At 39.7% G+C, this 26,857-nt stretch overlaps 2 protein-coding genes across 3 annotated transcripts; both read left to right on the top strand.

Moving 5' to 3' along the window:
* Positions 1-1,215: 1,215 nt before the first annotated feature.
* LOC139563029 (major histocompatibility complex class I-related gene protein-like) lies at positions 1,216-23,839 on the top strand. 2 transcript variants are annotated; one of them, XR_011672476.1, is made up of 3 exons: positions 1,216-1,789; positions 3,155-4,585; positions 23,722-23,839. XR_011672476.1 is itself a non-coding variant. In XM_071381272.1 (2 exons), the coding sequence occupies exons 1-2, from the start codon at positions 1,732-1,734 to the stop codon at positions 4,174-4,176; spliced, it is 1,080 nt and encodes a 359-aa protein (XP_071237373.1). In that variant the 5' UTR covers positions 1,216-1,731; the 3' UTR covers positions 4,177-4,913. The 2 variants fall into 2 exon arrangements, 1 of the variants encoding a protein (XP_071237373.1); XM_071381272.1 differs by lacking the exon at positions 23,722-23,839 and having other exon boundaries at positions 3,155-4,913.
* Positions 22,072-23,715, top strand: LOC139563030 (major histocompatibility complex class I-related gene protein-like). Its single transcript, XM_071381273.1, has 2 exons — positions 22,072-22,213; positions 22,313-23,715. Exons 1-2 carry the CDS (start codon positions 22,159-22,161, stop codon positions 23,296-23,298), a joined length of 1,041 nt encoding a protein of 346 aa, XP_071237374.1. The 5' UTR covers positions 22,072-22,158; the 3' UTR covers positions 23,299-23,715.
* Positions 23,840-26,857: the final 3,018 nt, after the last annotated feature.

The raw sequence follows: 26,857 nt of genomic DNA, 5'->3' as shown, positions 1-26,857 counted from the left end.
CACACTTTTTCTGTCGTCTTCAGAAAAGTTTGATTCTTTAAAGCACAAAATCATACACACAATATATTGTTCATGAATAATGTTGTGTATTTAGAGGTTACTCATAACTGGATGGTATTGTTAAGATGCACTTGTAATTGTACTTTTTAGGATGATATCAACATTCTGAATTCAACATGTGGTTAATATCTAGCTAAGGTATTAGCAGGCTATTTATTGTATGTGTGAACGATGGCTAGCTCCTTGAATGATCCCAGTCCCTTGTATTGCGCATCTGTTGTAGAAAGAGGCGACGATTCGCAGAACATATCTGCTCTACAAATGTTGTATTTTCTTTTGGATGCAGATGCAGGATGCAGAGATTGAATTCTGCTTAATTAAAACAACCTGATCTCCAAAGTCCACGTCTATAGTCTCAATCAACCACACACAAAGCAGAGTTACAGCGGTGCAGTACTGCACCGGTTACACGGAGACGATTAAAATACAGCCTGTAGTAAATGTTTGCTGCAGACAAAAGATATCCTGTGTGTTAGAAAAGTGGATTTTGTTGCGTTCATTGCTACAGTTCTAAACTGTACAGCACAAGTCTCAAAGAAGTCGAAGAAACTCAACATTATTGTGGCTGCGGCAAAAAAGTTTTTGGGACTCAAGGATTTGACATCTGTAGATTTGCAAGGGGTACTGGCACCGGAAGACCCGCCCTCCCCGGTCCCCTTTTAGGGATCAGATCTGTTTAATTTATTTTAATGGAAAAGTTGTTTGATTTAGTATATATTTTGGTAGTTTTTTGTTAGTTCAGTTTTTGGGGGGAATCCTGTTTCCATCCCATATAGTAGGTTGTGGAATGCACATTCAATTGTGATCGCCAAAATACCATAGAAGACACAAATGAATTATCTCTGGTTAGTTATAAATATCTTTGACTACAAGCAGTGGCGGATTTAGGTGTAGGCGACATGGGCATCTTGCCAGGGGCGGCATGGGGCGCCCGCACAAAAAAAAATAATAATTCAGAATGGTGACATTTGCGCGATCTGTTTTCTATCGCTCATTTGCACGTCACATCAATGATATCATGTGCCTATGTGGGACTGTGGGTCTACTAACCTTGGAGTGGGCGTCCTGATTCTAGTTTGTGAGCTACTCAGAAGTACGAGATGGGGCGGGGGTAGGTTGACCTCAGGTCTCCCCACTGGAAGCCCGAGGTAGGGAGAGCGGGGGGATCTATCAAATAGCGCACCTCTAACTTTGTACAGTACTAATGCAATTAGTAATGCAATAAGTTGTGCTATTTAGTTTGTGTGTTTCTTGTTTGAAGTGCAATAATCAGGTTCTCTTCTTTATAAGTGTGTTATTCTATTTGTGTGATATAGGATTTGTGCAATTTAGTTTTATTTGTGTGTTTTTTGTTAGCAATAGGGTAGTAGTGCAATAATTTGATTCTCTTTTATTTTTGTATTTATATACTATTTGTTTGTATTTGTTATTTATTTTTGGGTGGTGTGTCGCCCAGGGAGCCATACAAGCTAGAACCGCCACTGACTCCAAGCATGCAAGCTCTATACAAAAAATATGCTACGCAGTTGGCTAAGTGAAAGAGAAACTCACTTCTTGCTACGCAGTTGGCTAAGTGGAAGAGAAAGTCTGACAAACTCACTTCTTGCTACGCAGTTGGCTAAGTGGAAGAGAAAGTCTTTCATACTCACTTTTTGCTCCACTATCTAAATCATGGGCAAACTGTCTGTCTTTCTGTTTGTTCTGTCGTTTTACACCATTGTCAACGCAGGTAAGGGTTTAACTTTCTCTCTAACCCATTTAATGATTTATTATGTCAGAAAATGTCAAATGCCCATACCTGTGTACAGGGTTGGGTGTAGCCAAAAGGTTACACTGATATCACGTATTATTGATATCTAGGCTACATGGCGCATTGATGATGTGAATCACACTGCTGCTCTCTAATTTATTTGTGCCTTACGGATTGTGAAGGGAAAGGACATATCTAGTCAGTTGCACAACTGAAATCATTCAACTGAAATGTGTCTTCCACATTCCGATTTGTGAACAGCCATCCACAACTACCGCACCTCTGATTCCCCAGCTAGCACAGTGGATCTGGGCCGATTCCGGCTGAGAGTTAGACTCAGCCGAAATCATGTGGCCCGAGTCTGGTCAGCCTTCGGCAATATTGCTGATGGCTAGTGTAACCGGTGCAGTACTGCACCGCTGTAACTGTTGAATTCAGAATGTTGATATCATCCTAAAAGTACAATTACAAGTGCATCTTAACAATACCATCCACTTATGAGTAACCTGTAAATATACAACATTATTCATTATACACCGGCAAAGTTGGCTGAATTCCGGTAGATGGAAACGGGCCGATTGTGGACAGTCATTCATTTTTACTCCGGGTCGAGTCCGACACCCGATTCCGGTCCGATTCAATCAGTTCTGGTCTCCCGGAAGAGGGCCGCTTCTGGGCCGATTCCTCATTGCTAGCTGGGTAAGAATGGTGCGGTTGTTGTGGATGCCTGTTCACAAATCTATGTGTATATTTTAACCCAATAATGGTTTAATTTAAAACGTGTAAGCTGCCAATAAATCATTGTTTTGCGACCAGGGGTGTATTCATTACGGAAACCTATTACTGTTTAAGAACTTAACGGAAGCTAAGAGAGAAAAACGAGAGTTTCTTTTGCACAATTCAGGTAGGCCCCTCCCGTTTCGTTCCATTTAAGACACTTTTTGCAACAGAATCGACGTAATGAATATGCCCCAGTGGACAGCCAGTGAAAATGCGCTCTTGCAACAGCTGCGTAGTGCGGATCCCACCCTATGGAATGAAAGTTTGAGTTCCTCCCTTCTAAACTCCCCTGTGGTATTGTGCTCCATACGTCATAAACTAGTTTAATTTACAAAGACCAGAGTGGGGCTTTTATTTTCTTCATGGATAATTACCATCTCGTTTTTCTTTCTCAACTTGAAGCAATAAGCCCAGTCAGTTCTACACACAACAAAATCAAAAATAACAGATTATGCTTATTAGTGGGTTATGCTCAAGTAAAACAATTTGGCTAATCTATATTTCCATTTTATGTTATACAATGTCAAATGTCCATAATTGTGTATATTATCACTACTCTCCCAGGTTCAGGATCACATTCTCTGTGGGTACTTGCAACATACATCATCGGAGAGACGCCTTTCCCTGAGTTTACGGTTGTGTTGATGTTGGATGACGTTCAAGTGGGTTACTATGACTCCAACGATAAACAGTCTGTCTACAGGGGACAACATAGAAAAGTCAAAACTGAGGATGAGGAAGTTAAGGACGGAGCTTATGTATTTGAACATATGAACCACCACATTAAAGAGAGATCCTTTCAGCTAAAACACCACTTTAATCTCACAAGAGGTGTTCAAGTTCAGCAAAGAATTTCTGGCTGTGAGATGTTAGACAATGGTGAACCAGCCATGATCATGACAATGGACAATTTTAATGGAATTTTTGCAGATTATGCGATATATTACAACATGACACATTTTATATACGATGCTGGTAAACTACTTCAAGGATGGAATGGAATAAGGCAAGCACAGAACAAAATCATTATTGAGAATGTTTTACTTCCCATGTGCATCAAAACACTGAAGTCATTCCTGAAAAGAGAGAAGAACATTGTGATGCGTAAAGTTCCTCCCAGACTCAGGTTGATAAAGAAAGAGGTTTCTGGAGGGTTTCAGGTGAGCTGCCTGGCGTTTGGTTTCTACCCCCGCCACATCAACCTGACCCTGCTGAGAGACTGCCAGCCAGTGGCAGAACAGGAGCTGACAGGGGGGCAGGTGCTGCCTAGTGGAGATGGGACCTACCAGCTGAGGAAGAGTCTGGAGGTCAGTACTGAGGAGCTAAAGAAGAGACACAACTACACCTGTACTGCCTCTCACCTCAGTCTGGACAACAAGCTGGATGTCAGTTGGGAGTCTGGGGCAGAGAAAGTTCACCTATCCACCCTCTCAGTTCTACTGGTGATGCTGCTGATTGTTATTCTATTGGGCATTTTCATTTGTGTCAAAAGGAGGAGGAGTAACACTGCCTCCCAGCTGAAACTTGCCAACGTTGATGCAAATGTGTCAGAGGAAATGAACTTTTCTTCAGACTCTGAGACCTAATAAAATGTTGGGACACGGATGCAGCTTTGTCAATTCAGCTCAATTCACAATGAAAAGATGACTGCCAGACCATCTATGAGGGTAGACACAAAATGTGGAAAAGGTTCTGTTATTGTCGGTCAATCTTCCCTCCCCCTCAACAAATTACTATAAAGGTTCAGGTTGTGGAGACAGTTGACAATAACAAATATCTGGCCATTATTAGTCCAGATCTGCATTCATATAGTTTGTATGCTAGTTTGGCATCCTGAGCATTAACAATGGTAATCAGGTAGTTATGTGTGTTATGTAATGTGTCATTTCTAATCATGACTATTCATTAATTTCAGAATGTACTCTATATCTGTGCTGTATTAGCTGATATCCAGTATCTTAACCAGAAGGAGAATCATGTGATCATGTGTATGAGGTCTGTTTATTATTGGAATGTCTTTACAGTGTCTCTGTGTTGTATTGTATGTAGTGTATGTTACCCCCAGGCTGTACAGTAATACCTTTATTACAGACAATAACATGTAGCCTAATCAATTAATGCATTGATTCATGTTAACTACAACATTAATTAATGTAATAAAGCAATGTCAAGTATACTATAACTTCTCTCAGGAACTTGTTTATCCCTGTGGAAGGGAGAGAAATCTGACTCTATTTCACTCCAGTTTAAGACTGTCATGAGTATTAAACTAAGGTGAATGTTGTATGCATTATAAACAATTAAACCGTTTTATGATAAAACACCTTTAGTAGAAAATGAATCTGTTTGATCTTGTTCAGTGCCATGAAAAGTCCTTTTCTATTTTACAATATGCACACTGCTTTTTTAGTGGTACCTTTCCCCAGTCAAATATTCAGGCCTACATTTCCACTTCAAGGCTGGACAGCAACATAAAACATAGCTTTTGAATATAAGGTCTAGTTTAATTAACTATTATTTTGTATTGAACACTGAATGGTATGTCAAAAGGCTGCAAAGCCAATGTCTCCATTCCACATTTTAAATAAGTATCCTTCCATGTTACCTTCTTCCTAATGAGACCAGCTAGGTTAGAACCTAGGTCTCCTGCACACCACGATACTGTGTTAGCCCTCTGAGCTAAATCCTACAACCCCTGGCAACATTAGATTTCTTAAACCTGCTTGGTGCATTTTTCCATGTAAAAGCCATAAACATAACTTACCTACATTTCATTACCGATGTAAAGGGCAGGTGCTTGTAGGCTGTGTTCCAAATAGCACCCTATTCCCTACATAGTGCACTAGGGACCCTGGTCAAAAGTAGTGCCCTATATAGACAATAGGGTGCCATTTGGGATGCAGTTATAATCACTGGCTTTAGTCAATTAAGTTCCCCAGTTCTGCACACTCCAGTGTTTTACCATTAAATATCCTAAAGGAAGAAAAAAGGCAGAATTGTATTTGTCTTGGAGACTGATGCCTCATAAAGAGTAAATGTCATTTGTCAATCTGAAACAATTCAGTGTAGTGCTGCTTGAGAACAGAGATTAATACAACACAAATACTGTATTTGTTTTCGGGAAAACACACACACACACACACACACACACACCACAGGGCTGCTCTGTCACTGTATATCTCCCCATCATATATTATATTAATTAATCAAGTCTTCTTGATTATCTGGCATTTCTAACCAGATCCTGCCTCAGCAGTTCTGTCCTTCTGAGTGTAATGAAACAGTGGATCTGCTATTCTACCAGCCACTACCCAGACGACACCATTGATTAGGCTACAGTGACTAGTGTAGGGAAGGAAAATCCAAATATGGTATTCTCTAGGGGACACAGTGGCACAGTCACACACACAAGCAGGGACTGATGTATGCACGCATGCAGGGAGACACACGCAAATGCACGCACGCACATACATACATACACGCACACAGTTTTCACTGAAAGTTTTTGATATATGATTTATAGTGTCATCTAACTGGTCTTTGGCTGCGCGCACAACATGCTAAATGACTGTGTTGAGACAATCAAGACACCAAGCTAAATCCAAGGGCAGTAAACATGTTACAGAATAAATAATCTGGGCAGTCCCTTGAACAGACTGGAGTTTCCAGATTAAACTGGTTGAAGTCATTTCCAGACTGAAACCAAAGCAAAAGCGCCCTCTCTTCCTCATTCCACCCTGTTACAGACACACTGAGGCTTGTTGTGCAATAAACTGAGTCTTTACTTCAGAACCCCATGTTAGCAACTCATACAAACTTGTGTTACCCTCACACGTCCAGGGGTCCTACTGATCTCCGCAAACAACCACAAAACCAACCACAAACAACCCCAAACAGGCACCTCAAACAACCAAACTAGCTACTAGCTAAGCCCTGGACCAGAGCTAGTTAGTACGGCCAAAAGCTAGACCAGAGTTAATGTGGACCAGAGCAAGCTACTATCTATGCCCTGGAACAGAGCTAGTGACAGATTATAGCTCTGGTCCAGGGTGTTAGAGCACTGCATGCGCACATACCAACTGAGACACAAAAAACACCATCTGAAACACAAGCGCATGAACTTTGAGGTTCGCAGACCAGGTGACCTCAGCGCACATCATCTTCAGCTGGATGCTTTTCGATGTTTAGGTTTGTTTGGGGTTGTTTTGCAGCCCTGTTCCACAGTGTATTTATGCAAATAATTCAAATATTTTCTTTATTTTAACAAAAAATATAAAATAAATATATATAGCTGAATTCCCACCAAAATCCCTGAACTCCAATAATTATTTGTCTGTGCCAGTAAAATGTGTTACGTGCTACAGATCTTACTTTGATCTCTCTTTTGTCATTGAGAATTTTTCTGCACAAAAGGAAGTGCAAACTCGTATTTGAGGTTTAAAAAGGCTTCTGAAGTGTGTAATTCCCACTTTAAAATGTCAGACTTGATTTGCCCTAACAAAAAATATCAACCCCATACAAAAAATGTCCTTTAAATATAATCCACACAATAATTGCCATCTCCTATTGCTATAGGATTATTTTCCTGCTGTAGCAAACTGGCTCAAACTAAGATCCTACATCTGTATAATTCAGTCAATACCTGATGGATTTTAAAAAGTAAGTTTGGAGCATCTTCATCCATTGTCCAACTATTGCATTTATTAGAATTGTTTTTAAAACCTTTTAACAATTTTGATGACCATCACTATTGTTTGTGGTTTTTTGGGGTTGTTTGTGGTTGTTTAAGGTGGTTTGGGTATCTGTTTGTGGTTGTTTGTGGTTGTGAGTAGTTGTTTAAGGTACCCGTTTGTGGTTGTTTGAAGTGATTAGTAGGACCTCACATCCATGCACACATTCTGCACACATTCTGCACACGTGATAAATTCTTAAAGCAACAGCATTCAATACTCAACTGAGCTAGAACCCCACATTACTGAACACATCTAAAATAACTTCACAGAGTCACACTCATAAAAAATGTGCATAATAGTTCCCCTTCTTTATCACATAAAAGGCATATGTCCTCTAAGTCTAGGAATTTAGATAACCTATTATCAAATTCAATCAATCAAATTTATTTATAAAGCCCTTCTTACATCAGCTGATGTCACAATGTGCTGTACAGAAACCCAGCCTAAAACCCCAAACAGCAAGCAATGCATGTGTAGAAGCACGGTGGCTGGGAAAAACTCCCTAGAAAGGCCGGAACCTAGGAAGAAACCTAGAGAGGAACCAGGCTATGAGGGGTGGTCTCTTCTGGCTGTGCCGGGTGGAGATTATAACAGAACATGGCCAAGATGTTCAAATGTTCATAGATGACCAGCAGGGTCAAATAATAATAATTACAGTGGTTGTAGAGTGTATGTAATGCTTTGTAGGTTAGCAGTAAAACCTTGAAATCAGCCCTTGCCTTAACAGGAACCCAGAGGCTAGCACTGGAGTAATATGATCACATTTTCTGGTTCTAGTCAAGATTCTAGCAGCCGTGTTTAGCACTAACTGAAGTTTATTTAGTGCTTTATCCGGGTAGCCGGAAATTATAGCATTGCAGTAATCTAATCTAGAAGTGACAAAAGCATGGATTAATTTTTCTGCATCATTTTTGGACAGAAAGCTTCTCATTTTTGCAATGTTACGTGGATGGAAAAAATCTGTCCTTGAAACAGTCTTGATATGTTCGTCAAAAGAGAGATCAGGGTCCAGAGTAACTCCGAGGTCCTTCACAGTTTTATTTGAGACGACTTTACAAACATCAAGATTAATTGTCAGATGGTTGGATCAGCTACAGATAGGGATAGAGCAGGGTAGATAACGTGACAGACCCTCTGCTTTGGACAATACAACCCTTCCAATAATAGAGAGGTCACACTGGAGCCAGTTAATAAAGATGGATTTAAATTGAGATGTTGACAGACAATATGGTTTTTCTCCATGTGCACCCGTAAATATTTCACATGATCTATCACTGGAATAGTCTCAATAGAATGGTCATTTGAGATACACAGGGACAATAGTTCCAGACCAGAAGCGGAAGAGAATGATTTGATAATATTAAGTGTAATAGCATCTTTGTTCCTTGTCTTTTAGAAACAGAGTTGTATCATCTGCTAAGTTTACATACTTAGGTTGGAGTCATTAAAACTCGTTTTTCAACCACTCCACAAATTTCTTGTTAACAAACTATAGTTTTGGCAAGTCGGTTAGGACATCTAACAGGACTTCCAACAATTGTTTACAGACAGATTATTTCACTTAGAATTCACTGTATCACAATTCCAGTGGGTCAGAAGTTTACATACACTAAGTTGACTGTGCCTTTAAACAGCTTGGAAAATTCCAGAAAATTATGTCATGGCTTTAGAAACTTCTGATAGGCTAATTGACATCATTTGAATCAATTGGAGGTGTACCTGTGGATGTATTTCAAGGCCTACCTTCAAACTCAGTGCCTCCTTGCTTGACATCATGGGAAAATCAAAAGAAGTCAGCCAAGACCTCAGAAAACAAATTGTAGACCTCCACAAGTCTGGTTCATCCTTGGGAGCAATTTCCAAACACCTGAAGGTACCACGTTCATCTGTACAAACAATAGTACGCAAGTATAAACACGCAGCTGTCATACCGCTCAGGAAGGAGACGCGTTCTGTCTCCTAGAGATGAACGTACTTTGGTGCGAAAAGTGCAAATCAATCCCAGAACAACAGCAAAGGACCTTGTGAAGATGGAGGAAACAGGTACAAAAGTATCTATATCCACAGTAAAACGAGTCCTATATCGACATAACCTGAGAGGCCGCTCAGCAAGGAAGAAGCCACTACTCCAAAACCGCCATTAAAAAAGCCAGACTACGGTTTGCAACTGCACATGGGGACAAAGATCGTACTTTTTGGAGAAATGTCCTCTGGTCTGATGAAACAAAAATAGAACTCATTGGCCATAATGACCATCGTTATGTTTGGAGGAAAAAGCGGGAGGATTGCAAGGCGAAGAACACCATCCCAACCATGAAGCACGGGGTGGCAGCATCATGTTGTGGGGGGGGGCTTTGCTGCAGGAGGGACTGGTGCACTTCACAAAATAGATGGCATCATGAGGGAGGAAAATGATGTGGATATATTGAAGCAACATCTCAAGACATCAGTCAGGAAGTTAAAGCTTCGTCACAAATGGGTCTTCCAAATGGACAATGACCCCAAGCACACTTCCAAATTTGTGGTAAAATGGCTTAAGGACAACAAAGTCAAGGTATTGGAGTGGCCATCACAAAGCCCTGACCTCAATGATATAGAACATTTGTGGGCAGAACTGAAAAAGCATGTGCGAACAAGGAGGCCTACAAACCTGACTCAGTTACACCAGCTCTGTCAGGAGGAATGGGCAATAATTCACCCAACTTATTGTGTGAAGCTTGTGGAAGGCTACCCGAAACCTTTGACCCAAGTTAAACAATTTAAAGGCAATGCTACCAAATACTAATTGAGTGTATGTAAACTTCTGACCCACTGGGAATGTGATGAAAGAAATAAAAGCTGAAATAAATAATTCTCTCTACTATTATTCTGACATTTCACATTCTTAAAATAAAGTGGTGATCCTAACTGACCTAAGACAGGGGATGTTTACTAGGATTTAATTTCAGGAATTGTGAAAAACTGAGTTTAAATGTATTTGGCTGAGGTGTATGTAAACTTCCGACTTCAACTGTATATATACACCTTTTCCAAATATTGAAATACCTTTTAATTCAGGGTTATTTAAAATGCTAATATATAGTAATTCAACAACTAAAAGCAATACGAAAGCTGAAATAGGGCAACCCTGGCATACACTACTACTATATATTTTCGATGTGTTACGATTAATCATAATAGAACTATTAATATCTTTATAAAACATATTGATAACAGAGTCAAAGCTAGTCCCGAAACCAAAAGTGTAAAACAATGTATTAGGAACTTGTGTTCCATTGTAGCAAATGATTTACAAATATCGAGGAATAAAATAATATCCTCGGAGTGAACTGAATCAGCGTAATCAATCAAGTCTAAAACTAATTTTACAGCTGATGTGGCGACCCTTCATGAAACCAGTTTGGTTTTCATTTATAAAGGTGGTTAAGGCCCATTTTAAGTTTATTAGCATATGCTAAAATTATCAATTCAAAATCTGTAATTATTATTGTAATAGGTCTCCTGTTATCTATGAAAAGGGGATATTTGTCAGGTTTTGGTATTAAGGAGATAACCCCTTGTTTCATGGTAGTAGTAGTAATCTCACCATTAGCTAGGCATTCTTGGAACATGTTAAATACTGGTTCCTCTAAACGTTCCCAAAAGTGTAAATAAAATTTCACAGAAAGATCGATTGTTCCAGGTGCTTTTCCCTTCTTCATATATTTAAGAGCATCTCTAATCTCTACTGTAGAAAACTCATCTTCACATATGGACCTGAACTCATCAGAAATCATTGGACCATGAACATGGACATGTTTCATAAAATGTTCACATTAAAGTCCATTAAAACTAGATTCATACAGATTTTCATAGAAAGAATACCCAGTTAGAGATGATTTTAGGGTCATTACACAAGGTATTGTCAATATTTAAGGCAAAAAGAGATTTTCTCTCATAGTTCCTTTTTTCAAGAGCAAATAAATAGCTTGTGTTTTTCTCTCCCTCCTCAACCCATTGTTCTCTAGATCTAATGAAGTCCCTATAATTAAATCAATGTACATTTGACATAGTTCTATTCTAGATGTATTCAAATCTGTTTCTTCCTTTGCTGAAAGGGTATCCATTTCTAAAAGAACATTCATCTTATTCATAAGCTCATCTCCTTTCAGACATGTTTGCTTCTTTAGTTCCTTACTGTGTGTAATGGTGATAGATCTTCCTTTGAACTTTTTCCCTCCACCTTCTTACTTTGTTAAAGACTGGGTCATTTAGGAGTGAATTAAGTTTCCAGTATTCTCGAATGCCACTGGATTTTTCATAACATTCTAACTTCATTAATTTTGTGATCAGTCAAAGGAGCATGTTAATAACTTACTTCTTGTACATGATGTAAAAGATGGTGGAGAAATGAGAAACAAATCCATTCTGGATTTCACCTATTACACCAGGTGTATACGTTTACGTTTGTATTAAAGTAAGCTTATCAGCAAGATCCAAAAAATAAAGTCTTATTTGAGGTGTGAGAATTGTACCCGTACACATCGCAAATAATAAAACAACCATGATCTAGTTTGGAGACCATCTTTGGACACACAAGACTCTGAAATATCACCTCTTAACTTATGAAGCAATACCAATAGTCCCAGCTGAGGGGTTAGACCCGTGACTATAATAAACAGTATTTCCCCATTGTGATTTCTAATAACTAGAATCTGAATCGCAGGAGTGAGTCTCTTTGAGACGAATGAAATATGCATTTGAATGTTTACAAAGAAAAATGAATAAGTGATTTTCTTTTAGTTATGTCTCGTAAACCCCTGATATTTAAAGATACATCATGTAGTGCTTTGAATTCAAAACCTGACAATAAAAAATAAGGAGTCTTTTGAAATGAGTTCTGGAAAGTCTTCACATGGGCTGCATGCTTCTGTCTTGCTGCTATAAGTAATAATATTAGGAAAATTATTTGTTTCCAGCAAGTGTATTTGATGGGTTTCGTTGCTGTAGCAAGCTTGGCTGGCAAGCCACTTTGGTAGCTACTGGCTGGTTAGCTAGCTGAGACCCAGAAGAGATGAGAATGTTTTTTTGACTGAAGCACATCTTCTGACAGTGACACAGTGCTCTCCTGTGGACTGAAGCTGAACTTTACTACAACAGTATATTTAACCCTGTTCAATGTAGAGATGGTAGAACTGACTAAATTAAATGAATCGTAGAGGACTTATAACCTATTCCATTCTACAGGTAAACGTGCTTGACTCATGTCTGTTTTTTCCATATAGGCTACGTAACTATTTTTTTTTAAACTCCCCTTTATTAAAGGTGCAATACAAGGTATATCTAGTGTAGAGAATCATTGTACTACCTAAACAGCTGTGAAATATCTGTTCAATAAACAAAATTATAGTATTTTCAGCTATTTGAAGCTGGTGTACAAAACCGAAAGTCAAAGACGCAAAAACTAAAGTTAAGAACGGAAAGCATAGAAATAGCGCACATAGAACATATATACCGCTTCTTAGACTTGCTTTCAACGATAATGACATATCTATAACTCATATTTCTATGTGAATTTAGTCGGGTCGCCCAAAAAGTCACATATTGCAGCTTTAAAGGGTGAAATTATTTAATTGAGCTTTTATTTTGATTACTATTTTTATTCATTTAGCTACTTACTTGTTCTATTGTTGTTGCATTGTTGAAAGGTTAACCTGCAAATAATAATTTCATTGCACTTTCTATTTCATGTATACCATGTGTTTATGACAAATAAACAAACATGATCTTGAACTTAGAAGGGAAGGGGGAGGGCAGCCAGAAAGAGACGGGGAAAGATGGCCAGCTTTGTGGTTAGATTGTAGGTAAACAAAACATTGAAAATACATAGGCTCTTATGTTATGTGTTCTAAAATGGCCGGTGTAGGCCGTCAAAGTAAATAAGAATTTGTTCTTAACTGACTTGCCTAGTTAAATAAAGGTTAAATGTAAAATTGCTTAATTCTTTTAATGTAATCTAAAAATCTCACATTAGCTGGTTGAACTGACAAAATCTCATAACTTAATCTATTCTACAGGGAAGTTTTTTTGGTCTCAGCGGAGACTAGATATTTTTTTACAGTTGAGTTGCCCCGGTAGTGACAGTATACAGTAACTTTAAAGAGCATCTGTCCATAAAAAACAACTTCTCATTTAGAAAGCAGTCTATGTGGCATCGATGTGCGTCAGAAACATTTATTCTACTGTCAAAATTGTATACAAAGTTTAAATTGGATAATTTTGGTCATAAAGTCTCGTCCAAAACTGTGTTTTGTGAGACTTGTGCTCGTGACTGCATCACAACATAAATGAAGGTTAGGTTTATTTCAATCCTGCCCACAGCTGGCAGCACACAAGTACATGGGACAATATGTTAAAATTACAATAGCTGCAAATTTCAATTACTTAACCTCAAACCAACTATAAATTGTAGAAATGCATATACAAATATTGAAAGCAGTTAATGAGAGAACTAAAAGGTATGCAACATGAAAATATTGTCTCATTTAGATTGTGTAATTTATTGACGGTCCTTAACTAGCCCTGGAGACAGCCTATCCAGTCAGGTGGCACACCAGCCGGATGAAGCTAATTGGCAACATAATTTGTCTCACTCTTCCCACATCAAACCCCACCCTGAAATCAACTCATGGTTGATGGTGGTCGCTAATGAACAAAAGGAACTAATGGCATGTTGCAACTCTACCTTGCTACTTTTCAGTTGAGCCAAGGAGGAGAAAGTGACAGAGAAGGCAGATGGAGAGAGAACAGAGGTGGGATGAGAACACAGTACACTGTATCACTTCAAGCTGCTCTATAGATTCTAATTAGTTGTATTTGTTTGCACAAATTATAACAGGTGAGATGCAGACAGTGAAAAAGTAAAACATAGTTTACAAAGAATTTGCAGGTGAGGTAAAAAAAGCCTGTGAAATTACTATTAACACCTTAAATCTGTACAGAGCTGCAGACACGCGCAAACAGGCGATTCTAGTCCATTGTCTTGGTGCTGAGGGACAACACGTTTCTACACTCTACAGCCGGTGGATAACAAGTTTCTATTGGCAGTCCAAGCTATTGGCAGTCCAAGCCAGCTCTGTAAAGATTTAAGCTTGGAGTGAGATTTTACATAGACGGGGTCTGGGGGTCCTCCCCCAGGAAAATTGTACTGTTTTAAAGCGAATTTCCTGCTATTCTATGTATTTTAATATTGTTTAGGCCTATGACCAGGATGGAGAAAAAAACACAGGTCAGGTGTATTCATAATGTTTTGAACATTAAATTAACACTCAAAATTCACTACTTTTAGATTTTGGGGGAATGAAATTTAAAGTATGCTAATATTTTTTTAACATACTTTTTAGGTAGTTTGACACTATATTGAGAGGAATTACATTAGATGGTGAGACAGGCAAATGGGAGATGCTCTGCACATATAAAACTAATATTAATGGCTGATGGCAGTGGGTAACCAAATCAGAGATTGCAGTCTCCTTGTCCATTGACTGCTTTCAAGGTAAGGACACAAACATTTTGTATTTTGTAATTTTGGGGAACCATCTCAGTTGCGTTCAAGCAATGTGACACAATTGCCACTGCAGAGACCAGCAGTATCCCCCTTGCCATCATCTTACTCTACATAGACAAAATATGTGTTTATGAATTGTGAGTCCCCCTACCATCTCTGACTAGCATGTTCACAGTACTAAAATGTCAGACGGATCTCAACTCGCTCATCGCCTTGACCATCCGGATCGATGGGCAGCTACAGGAATGTAGGAAGGAGAGGAGGTCCGAATCCGGTCTCCCTCGCCCTCCCAAGGATTCCACCTCGCCTCCGAGGCATCCCGGCGTCTACGTTTCCGAGAGAATCCGAGGCTACCCGAGTTCCCCCGAGAGTCTCCGAAGTCTGCTGATTTGTCTCTTCCCGAGCCGATGCAACTAGGCAGAGCTAGGATGTCTCACAGTCCTTTGTCTCCTGTTTCCAGGCCCGCCCCTTTCCCCCGTCTCATGAACGGCCAACCGGCGTACACGGTGATGCACCTCCTGAAGGTTCGGCCGCAGGGCAGGGGATTCCAGTATCTGGTTGACTGGGAGGGTTGTGGCACGGAGGAGGTGCTGGGTCCCCACTAGGGTCATCCTGGACCCAGCCCTCATTTCGGAGTTCCACCGCCGCCATCAACCAGGTATGCGCCCAGGTAGGACGCCAGGTGGCGTCCCTAGAAGGGGGGTACTGTCACACCCTAATCTGTTTCACCTGTCTTTGTGCTGATCTCCACACCCCTCCAGGTGTCGCACATCTTCCGCATTATCCCCTGTGCAATTATACCTGTGTTCTGTTTGTTTGTTGCAAATTCGTCTTGTCTCGTCAAGCCTACCAGCGTATTTTTCGTACTCCCATTTTCCGACCTCTGCCTGCCCTTGACCTGTCGTTTGCCTGCCCTGTTTGATAAATAAATGTCTGTTATTCTAACATGTCTACATCTGTTTCTTATCCTGAGTCGTGATAGCTTATTTGTAGGACTTATTCAAAACTGGCCGTGAATGGCTGCAGAAATACATAGCCTCATAGAATTCATTTTCAAAGACACATGTAGGCATATCATATATCAAATCTGTGACCACACTGAGAACATTGAGAAGTGGAATAATAAAATATTGTAATTGTGGGGAATAACAGTAGTGTTCTTGCTGACAAACACACAAATTACCTTTTATTTTAGCCCATTGTTAAGAATGAGAATTGTTCAACTGATCACTAAAAAAGCTTTGTTGTAGAGCGTTTAACACCAAATCCGGGGAGGGGCCAGCTGAGTTTATGTTTTATCATATGCTTCAATGTGCAGTGGTTCACAGTGCTGTGGCAAGGTACAGTTGGATCTCCAGGGACCGGTAGGAACGGTTGGAGATGGTGGCAGTAAGCTAAATTTGTCCATCTTCGTCGCCTACTGTAAATTTGACTGTTTGTTCAATTAAACTGTGCGTCTTTACATCAGATCCACATGTTAGCAACTCATAAACAGAGCAAAAAAAGAAACGTCCCTTTTTCAGGACCCTGTCTTTCAAGGATAATTCATAAAAATCCAAATAACTTCACAGATCTTCATTGTAAAGGGTTTAAACACTGTTTCCCATGCTTGTTCAATGTACCATAAACAATTAATGAACATGCACCTGTGGAACGGTGGATAAGACACTAACAGCTTACAGACAGTAGGCAATTAAGGTCACAGTTATGAACTTAGGACACTAAGGAGGCCTTTCTACTGACTCTGAAAAACACCAAAAGAAAGATGCCCAGGATCCCTGCTCATCTGCGTGAACGTGCCTTAGGCATGCTGGAAGGAGGCATGAGGACTGCAGATGTGGCCAGGGCAATAAATTGCAATGTCGTACTGGGAGACACCTAAGACAGCGCTACAGGTGATGGTCGGATTCACATTTATCGTCGAAGGAATGAGCGTTACACCGAGGCCTGTACTCTGGAGTGGGATTGATTTGGAGGTGGAGGGTCCGTCATGGTCTGGGGCGGTGTCACAGCATCATCGGACTGAGCTTGTTGTCATTGCAGGCAATCTCAACGCTGTGTGTTACAGGGAAGGCATCCATCTCCTCATGTGGTACCCATCCTGCAAACTTATCCTGACATGACCCTCCAGCATGACAACGCCACCAGCCATACTGCTCGTTCTGTGCGTGATTTCCTGCAAGACAGGAATGTCTGTGTTCTGCCATAGCCAGCGAAGAGCCCGGATCTCAATCCCATTGAGCACGTCTGGGACCTGTTGGATCGGAGGGTGAGGGCTAGGGCCATTCCCCCAGAAATGTCTGGAAACTTGCAGGTGTCTTGGTGGAAGAGTGGAGTAACATCTCACAGCAAGAACTGGAAAATCTGGTGCAGTCAATGAGGAGGAGATGCACTGCAGTACTTAATGCAGCTGATGGCCACCCCAGATACTGACTGTTACTTTTGATTTTGACCCCCCCTTTGTTCAGGGACACATTATTCCATTTCTGTTAGTCACATGTCTGTGGAACTTGTTCAGTTTATGTCTCAGTTGTTGAATATTGTTATGTTCATACAAATATTTACACATGTTAAGTTTGCTGAAAATAAACCCAGTTGACAGTGAGAGGACGTTTCTTTTTTTACTGAGTTTACAAACCTCACACATCTGTGCACACACTGCACAAGATACAGTACATTCTGAAAGACATCCTCCAATGATTTTAGAGTTCAAAAGTGATATCCAAGTATAAATACACTAAAGTACACACACTAAGGGTAAAAAAAATACTTAGCAAAATAGTGTTTTTTTGACACATCTGCAAACTTCAAGGAGTTGGACTGATAGGAAGTTGTGATGTCATCAGGCTCCCCCTTGCTTGAGGAACAATAAAGGAGCATTAGAGAACAAAAGAGGAAAGCCCCACCCCCTACTTGTGGTTTGTCATGACTTGACCTCCTATTGAGATGTACCTTGTGTTAAGTGAATCAGGTGTTAAATGAGGTGAAAAGTAGACTAGAATGCCACTTTAAAGTGACAACATTCAATACTCCACTGAGCATCGGGCTCATAGGGATAAGTGACTTTGCATTGGGCCGATTACTGCACCTTGTCATCAATGACCTCAAATACTGATCTGCACTATACTGCATTTGCACTATGCACACCTTAACACAACACTATATGTATGTACTGTATATATTTTCCACGGCAACAACCCTCCATCTGCTTATATAGATCCCCTCTGTAAAATGTATATTCCCACTGTAATCAGCCTATATTCCAGTGTTTTATCTTTACTGTTCCAATATTGAATATTGTGATACAAAAATGACACAATTACTTGATTTGTTTGATATGAATATTTAACGATTAAATACTTAACTAAAAGTAAGACATTTCTGTTCTATTAAATGCTGTGTTTCTGTAAAGGGATGGTTTCCCCTCTAGCTTCCTGCAGCTAGTCTGGGCGTATGGTCAAGGAAATGGGTTTTTGCTAGAGATAGCTTGAGCTGACAATGACTTGGTGATAAAAACCTAAAGCCGGCATTCCATAGACAAGATGTGGTGTGTGTAACCGAGATAGCCTGGAAGAGTTTAGAACAATCGCTTATTGTTCTAATCATCCTGACATCTGGGAAACTAAGCCGGGGTCAGGTTGAAATGGCAGCAGGTTTGGATGACCACAGGATGAACCCAGGATGCCTTATGGTGCTCCCCAATCTATATGGGAGGGGTGGAACCAGCCATGACTAAGCATTCTTAGTGTCAGCTATATAAAGAACTCAAGAGTGTTGGGCTGACTAGTCTCATTATTGCAAAAATTCATCGATATTAAACTAAGATTGGTCAGCATGGTAGAAATAGCCATTTTCATCTCTATAGCACCATCTGTAGATAATTAATAACTAAAATACTAACAACTTACTCAAATCAATCAGTCAGTTTTAAAAATCCTTCAGTTTCCAAATCATAATCAAAACCCACTTAATTATCCAACCAAAATGTTGAATGACATTGCTCAGTGATTCACATTGGTTCCATCACTCAAAATTAAAACCCTCAACTTAACACACATCAACACTGGTAGAATGTACATTCATATTAACATACAATATATCCATCCTATAATTCTAGCATTAACCTTCTCTTCACAATTATAATTACAGATCAGTATCTCAATGCATTCTTAGCCTACATTACTATACATTTAGCAGTGTGTAGACCTCTTCAATCAACTTGATAGCCCAAAAGAAACAATTTTAGACAAGTCTATATCAATTACGGGCACAGTTGACCAACTCCCTCCCTTTCCCAGCATTTAATCTTCTGGTATTTTTTCATTTTCTTCTTCAGATAGCTTCACAGCTCAAAGTGGATGGCCCTTGATAATGTCCTAACTTCAATGTCTCACCTGAGCACCACCACAACTCCTATTATGCCTTGTCCATTTGTCAATCAGTATACCAGCAACATAAGATGTGTTTTGGAATGGATCTCTCTTCATGCTCACTCCACGTGGTACAGGTTGCTGGCTCGGACTCAGGTCTCTCGATAGAAGTGGTGCAGGACAGGGCCGTAGTGAAAGCCATTTCTTCAGCCGGTTAGAGGGGGTTTGAGGTCCACACCGTTTGGTCAAATTATCCCTTCCATGCATCTAGATACCATCTGTAGTCACCTTTCCATAATCTCAAAAAAGGACAGATCAGAACAACAATTTAGTTTAGGCATTTCCAATTCAAGAAATCCAAACAAATTATTTACTGTATGACAAATTATTACTACTACCAATATTCTTAATACAAATTTATAAAACAAATGTCAAAGAAAATAACCACATTCTGTTGATTTTTTTCTCCAAATTGGCTTATACTCCCCTTACCTTAATGGAATAGACAAAAGGTGGAAATTGTAGGTTGGTTGTAGACTACGTCTCATGCTACCACTAGAGTGAAAGAACCGCCAGCATTCAAAAGTGACCAAAACATCAGCCAGGAAGCATAGGAACTGAGAAGTGGTCTGTGGTCACCACCTGCAGTACCACTCCTTTATTGGGGGTGTCTTGCTAATTGCCTATAATTTCCACCTTTTGTCTATTCCATTTGCACAACAGCATGTGAAATTTATTGTCAATCAGTGTTGCTTCCTAAGTAGACAGTTTGATTTCACAGAAGTGTGATTGACTTGGAGTTACATTGTGTTGTTTAAGTGTTCCCTTTATTTTTTTGAGCAGTGTATATCGAAACAAAACAGAACAAACAACAAAACACTCCTTTATACATTATTCGATACATTCCTACATATCACTCAAGGTGTGTAAACTTCAATCCATGACCTCAAAAGAGTGGTCATTCCCCTATTTTGACACGTGAAAAAACAACAACCCTGCAAATCAAATTAGAATTACTACCCTTAATAACTGCATAATTTTTTTTATTTACCCATAACTTCATAGTAAAAATAGACTAGAGATAGGTCTATCATTCTCGTGGTCCGAATCACACTGTCACGTCCTGACCATAGTTCTTATGTGTTGTTGGCTGGGCTCCCTGCCTGTGCCATTAAACCCCTACAACTCATCCAGAACGCCGCAGCCCGTCTGGTGTTCAACTTTCCCAAGTTCTCTCACGTCACCCCGCTCCTCCGCTCTCTCCACTGGCTTCCAGTTGAAGCTCGCATCCGCTACAAGACCATGGTGCTTGCCTACGGAGCTGTGAGGGGAACGGCACCCCCGTACCTTCAGGCTCTGATCAGGCCCTACACCCAAACAAGGGCACTGCGTTCATCCACCTCTGGCCTGCTCGCCTCCCTACCTCTGAGGAAGTACAGTTCCCGCTCAGCCCAGTCAAAACTGTTCGCTGCTCTGGCACCCCAATGGTGGAACAAACTCCCTCACGACGCCAGGTCAGCGGAGTCAATCACCACCTTCCGGAGACACCTGAAACCCCACCTCTTTAAGGAATACCTAGGATAGGATAAAGTAATCCTTCTAACCCCCCCCCCCCTTAAAAGAGTTAGATGCACTATTGTAAAGTGGTTGTTCCACTGGATATCATAAGGTGAATGCACCAATTTGTAAGTCGCTCTGGATAAGAGCGTCTGCTAAATGACTTAAATGTAAATGTAAATGTAATGTGTGTTGCTTGTTTAGTGTTGGTCAGGACGTGAGCTGGGTGGGCATTCTATGTTGTGTGTCTAGTTTGTCTGGTTCTGTGTTCAGCCTAATATGGTTCTCAATCAGAGGCAGCTGTCAATCGTTGTCCCTGATTGAGAATCATATATAGGTGGCTTGTTTTGTGTTGGGGATTGTGGGTGGTTGTCTTCTGTCTTTGTGTTCTGCACCAGATAGGACTGTTTTCAGTTTTCACATTTATTGTTTTGTTGTTTGTAGTGTTCACACATTCTTTATTAAATTATGTTGAACACTAGCCGCGTTGCGTTTTGGTCCTCTCCTTCATCCCAGGAAGAAAACCATAACACACACATATAACTATTAATTATAAACTTCTCTCTAATTATCAGTATTACAAATGACCTTCAAATCAGTATTACATATGACCATTAAATCATCATCCAACCATCTCTCAGTTTTCCATTGAGGGTGATCAAACCACACTAGAAAGTCAAGACAGAGGTCAGAGGTCATTCAAACCCTTCAAATAAGTGTTTCTTTCTCTATTAGACAAATTATTTAAAAATAGTCAAACATTTCATACATTTCGCATTCCAGGTTACAGTAAGTTTCTTCAGTAGATTTCAAATCAAAATAATTAACGTGATCAATTAAAACTCAGAAAATAAAACTTCAGAAAATTCCATGTGTGTGCCCCTTTAAGATATATTTTCTTTAACTAGTGAAAAACACACTAAAACCAAATGAAAATAGACCACTCACAATAAATCAGACATATTTCCACGACAATATTCTGAATTATGTCTGTGAACTTATGTCTGTATTCTGCTTGTATATTGTCTATTGCTGTCAGCACCTTCTCAGTAAGGTATATTCTGGGTATGTGCAAATGTACTTGACGAATATATGTGATACTGATTCTAGAACCTCACATTACTGAACACAGAACATCCTCAGTGTTTTAAAGATAAAGCAGTCTCTTCCTCATTCCATTCTCAGTGCATATCGGTTTGAATTCCCACCTCCACTTGTTTGACCTGTACTTGTTTGACTCGTTCAACAACTTTAAAGTACCTTAGCTTTTTTTGCTAAACGAAAGGAAAAGTCTGTCAGACTCACTTGAGAGCTAGAAACCTGCTACGCGAGGCTATTGGAAAATAGTGAACACTCATAGTCATGGGCAAACTGTCTGTCTTGTTTTTTATTTTGTTTTACACCATTGTCAACGCAGGTAGATTTGACTACTTACTTACTATCAAACTCATTTAATGGTTTGTTATGTTATAAAATGTCAAATGTCCATAACTGTATAATATAACTCCTCTCCCAGGTTCAGGATCACATTCTCTGTGGGCACTTGCAACATATATCAACGGAGAGACGCCTTTCCCTGAGTTTACGGTTGTGGTGATGTTGGATGACGTTCAAGTGGCTTACTATGACTCCAACATGAAACACTTTATCTACAGGGGTCATAACACCTCAGACAAAATACATGATGACCTAGCTGAGGACGGAGCTTATGTATTTGGAATTATATACCAGAGCATGAAAGAGAGATCCTTTCACCTAAAGCACCACTTGAATCTCACGGAAGGTGTTCAAGTTCAGCAAAGAATGTCTGGATGTGAGATGTTGGACCATGGTGAACCAGCCATGATCATGTTTAAGGAGACTTTTAATGGCATTTTTGTAGATCATGCGATATATAACAGCATGACACATTTTACATACGATTCTGGGACACTACTTCTAGGATATTATGGGATAAGGCAAGCATATGAAAAAGCACTATTTGAGAACGTTTTACTTCCCATTTGCATCAAAAACCTGAAGAGAATCCTGAAGAGAGAGAAGAACGTTGTAATGCGTAAAGTTCCTCCCAGACTCAGGTTGATAAAGAAAGAGGTTTCTGGAGGGCTCCAGGTGAGCTGCCTGGCGTTTGGTTTCTACCCCCGCCACATCAACCTGACCCTGCTGAGAGACGGCCAGCCAGTGGGAGAACAGGAGCTGACAAGGCAGGAGGTGCTGCCTAGTGGAGATGGGACCTACCAACTGAGGAAGAGTCTGGAGGTCAGTACTGAGGAGCTAAAGAAGAGACACAACTACACCTGTACTGCCTCTCACCTCAGTCTGGACAACAAGCTGGATGTCAGTTGGGAGTCTGGGGCAGAGAGAGTTCACCTATCCACCCTCTCAGTTCTACTGGTGATGCTGCTGATTGTTATTCTATTGGGCATTTTCATTTGCGTCAAAAGGAGGTGGAGTAACACTGCCTCCCAGCTGAAACTTGTCAACATTGATGCAAAAGCGTGAGAGGAAATTAACCTTTCTTCAGTTTCTGAGACCTAATAAAATGTTGGGACACTGCTTTGTCAGTTCAGCTCAATTCACAATCAAAATATGACTGCCAGAGCACCTATGAGGGCAAGTGTGAATTATTCTGTTATTGTCGGTCGATCTTCCCTTCCCCTCAACAAAGGACTGTAAAGACATCAGTTTGTGGAGACTGTTGACAATAACAAATACCTGGCCATTATTAGTCCAGATCTGCATTTATATATTTTATATGCAGGTTTAGTAATCTGAGCATTATTGAAGGTAATATGGTAGTTCATTTTGTTATGTAATTTCTCATTTCTAATCATGACTATTCATTAATTTCACAATGTACTCTATGTCAGTTCTGTATTAGCTGATAGCCAGTATCTCAACCAGAAGGAGAATCATGTGTATGAGGTCTGTTTATTATTGGAAAGACTTTACAGTGTCTCTGTGTTGTATTGTATGTAGTGTATGTTCACCCTTACTGCACAATAATACCTTTATTACAGACAATAAAATGTTGACTAATTTATTACTGCATTGATTCATGTTAACTATGACATTAATTCATGTTAATTATATACCTTAACTTCTCTCAGGAACTTTTTATCACTGTGGAAGGGAAATCTGACCCTCTATTTCACTCCAGTTTAAGACTGGCATGAGGATTAATCTAAAGTGAATGGTGTATGCATCATAAACAATTAAACAGTTTTATGTTAGGGAGAGGTTACAGTTCACCTATCCACCCTCTCAGTTCTACTGGTGATGCTGCTGATTGTTATTCTATTGGGCATTTTCATTTGCGTCAAAAGGAGGTGGAGATGCACCGCCTCGTAAACATTGTCACAACTTGCCAACTTTGATGCAAAAGTGTCAGAAGAAATTAACAAGTCTTCAGATTCTGAGACCTATAAAATGACTGCCCACACTATTATTATTATTATTGCAGTATTACAGATGAAGGCTCTTAATTTGAGCCAGTTTGCTACAGCAGGAAAACAATCCTGCAGCAACAGCAAATTATAATTATTATGTGGATTACTTTTGAAGGGGTTGATATAGTTTTTGTCAAGGAAGTCTGAAATTTCAAAGTGGAAAATACAACTTTCAGAATACTTTTTAACCTCAAACCTTCCCCTGAAACAGGATGATCAAATGAAGATCCTACATCTGTATTGCTGACACAAAATGTGCAAAAGATTTTGTTATTGTCGGTCGATTTCCCTGCCCCTCAACAAATTACTATAAAGGTTCAGGTTGTGGAGACTGTTAAAACCTGTTGAGGATAGAGGGCGCTATTTACACTTTGGGGGAAAATCGTGCCCAATTTAAACGGCCTCGTACTCTATTCTTGCTAGTACAATATGCATATTATTATTACTATTGGATAGAAAACACTCTCAAGTTTCTAAAACCGTTTGAATTATATCTGTGAGTAAAACAGAACTTATTTTGCAGCATACTTCCTGTCAGAAAGTGAAAAATCTCAAATCGAGGCTGTGTTCCAGGGCCTCCCTATCATTTTGCTTGAGATTTGTGACTATACATGCACTTCATACGCCTTCCACTAGATGTCAATAGGCTGTGAGAGGTGAAATGGGGTCTCAATCTCTTTCTATGGTCAAAAGAGACAGCTTGGAATGACATGACCCCAGAATTCGTTTGTTCAGGAAGCGCATAAAGGTCACCAGTATTGGCTTCTGAAAAGCAATCGTTATAGACGTCTTATATCTCCGGCTTTGATTTTATTTGATAAATGTGAAGATATCATCGTAAAGTATGTTTTTTCAATATAGTTTTATTCGATTATTGAAATTTTTTCGGGACGTTAGACGTGTTGCGTTCTTTGCGTTTGGTGAAGATGGACAGCTTAGCGCCACTTGGCTAGTTTTGCTTGCTAATTCGCGAGGGAAAAAGGCCATTTTAAAACCAGACAACGATTGTTCCCGACAAAGGACCCCTTGTACAACATTCTGATGGAAGATCATCAAAAGTAGGACCCATTTTATGATGCTATTTCATATATCTGTCGAACATGTGTACTATTAGGTAGCGCCCAGATTTTGGGCACGTTCTCGCTATAACGTAAGCTGGATGTCGTAATGAAGTTATTTTTAGAATTCTAACACGGCGATTGCATTAAGAACTAGTGTATCTATAATTTCCTATACAACATGTATTTTTTTGTCATGTTTATGAATAGTTATTTGGTCAGAATAGGTGAGTTTTAGAAAAATATCCGCACATTCTGGGAAAAAGATGCTACGTTAGCACAATGTATAACCACTGATTTCAGCTCTAAATATGCACATTTTCGAACAAAACATAAGTGTATGTATAACCTGATGTTATAGGACTGTCATCTGATGAAGCTTATCAAGGTTAGTCAAAAATTATATATCTTTTGCTGGTTTGTTACGATCGCTAACTTTTGCTGCTGGTAAATGGCTTGTGTTTCTGGCTATTGTGGTAAGCTAATATAATGCTATATTGTGTTTTCGCTGTAAAACACTTAAAAATCTGAAATATTGGCTGGATTCACAAGATGCTTGTCTTTCATTTGCTGTACACCATGCATTTTTCAGAAATGTTTTATGATGAGTATTTAGGTATTCCACGTTGGTCTCTATAATTACTCTGGCTGCTTCGGTGCTATTTTTGACAGTAGCTGTGATGGTAGCTGCAATGTAAAACTGATTTATAGCTCAAATATGCACATTTTTCGAACAAAACATAGATTTATTGTGTAACATGTTATAAGACTGTCATCTGATGAAGTTGTTTCTTGGTTAGTTTGGTTGGTTCTTGGTTAGTTAGGTTGGTTTTGTGCATGCTACCTGTGCTGTGAAAGAAATGTCTGTGCTTTTTTGTATTTGGTGGTGAGCTAACATAAATATACGTGGTGTTTTCGCTGTAAAACATTTTAAAAATAGGACATGTTGACTGGATTCACAAGATGTTTATCTTTCATTTGCTATATTGGACTTGTTAATGTGTGAAAGTTAAATATTTCTCAAAAATATTTTTTGAATTTCGCGCTCTGCCTTTTCAGTGGAATGTGGGAGGAGTTCCGCTAGCGGAACGCTGGGGCTAGACAGGTTAACAATTATAAATATCTGGGCATTCGTCCAAATCTGCATTTATTTAAATTCAGCAAAAAAATAAACGTCCTCTCACTGTCAACTACGTTTATTTTCAGCAAACTTAACATGTGTACATTTTTGTATGAACATAAGATTCAACAACTGAAACATAAACTGAACAAGTTCCACAGACATGTGACTAACAGAAATTGAATAATATGTCCCTGAACAAAGGGGTGGTCAAAATCAAAAGTAACAGTCAGTATCTGGTGTGGCCACCAGCTGCATTAAGTACTGCAGTGCATCTCCTCCTCATGGGCTGCACCAGATTTGCCAGTTCTTGCTGTGCGATGTTACCCCACTCTTCCACCAAGGCAACTGCAAGTTCCCGGACGTTTCTGGGGGGAATGGCCCTAGCCCTCACCCTCCGATCCAACAGGTCCCAGACGTGCTCAATGGGATTG

Source organism: Salvelinus alpinus, chromosome 33, assembly GCF_045679555.1.
Source record: "Salvelinus alpinus chromosome 33, SLU_Salpinus.1, whole genome shotgun sequence".
Lineage (NCBI taxonomy): Eukaryota > Metazoa > Chordata > Actinopteri > Salmoniformes > Salmonidae > Salvelinus > Salvelinus alpinus.
Note: the sequence above shows the minus strand (reverse complement) of the source record. Positions and strands in the feature narration are given on the sequence as shown.

What these genes read in the sequence shown, in the direction of transcription:
- LOC139563029 (XM_071381272.1), top strand. Translation starts at nt 1,732, where the DNA reads ATGGGCAAACTGTCTGTCTTTCTGTTTGTTCTGTCGTTTTACACCATT. An exon ending in TTACACCATTGTCAACGCAG is followed by an intron (nt 1,790 to 3,154) that starts GTAAGGGTTTAA and finishes CTACTCTCCCAG; the next exon opens with GTTCAGGATCACATTCTCTG.
- LOC139563030 (XM_071381273.1), top strand. Translation starts at nt 22,159, where the DNA reads ATGGGCAAACTGTCTGTCTTGTTTTTTATTTTGTTTTACACCATTGTC. An exon ending in TTACACCATTGTCAACGCAG is followed by an intron (nt 22,214 to 22,312) that starts GTAGATTTGACT and finishes CTCCTCTCCCAG; the next exon opens with GTTCAGGATCACATTCTCTG.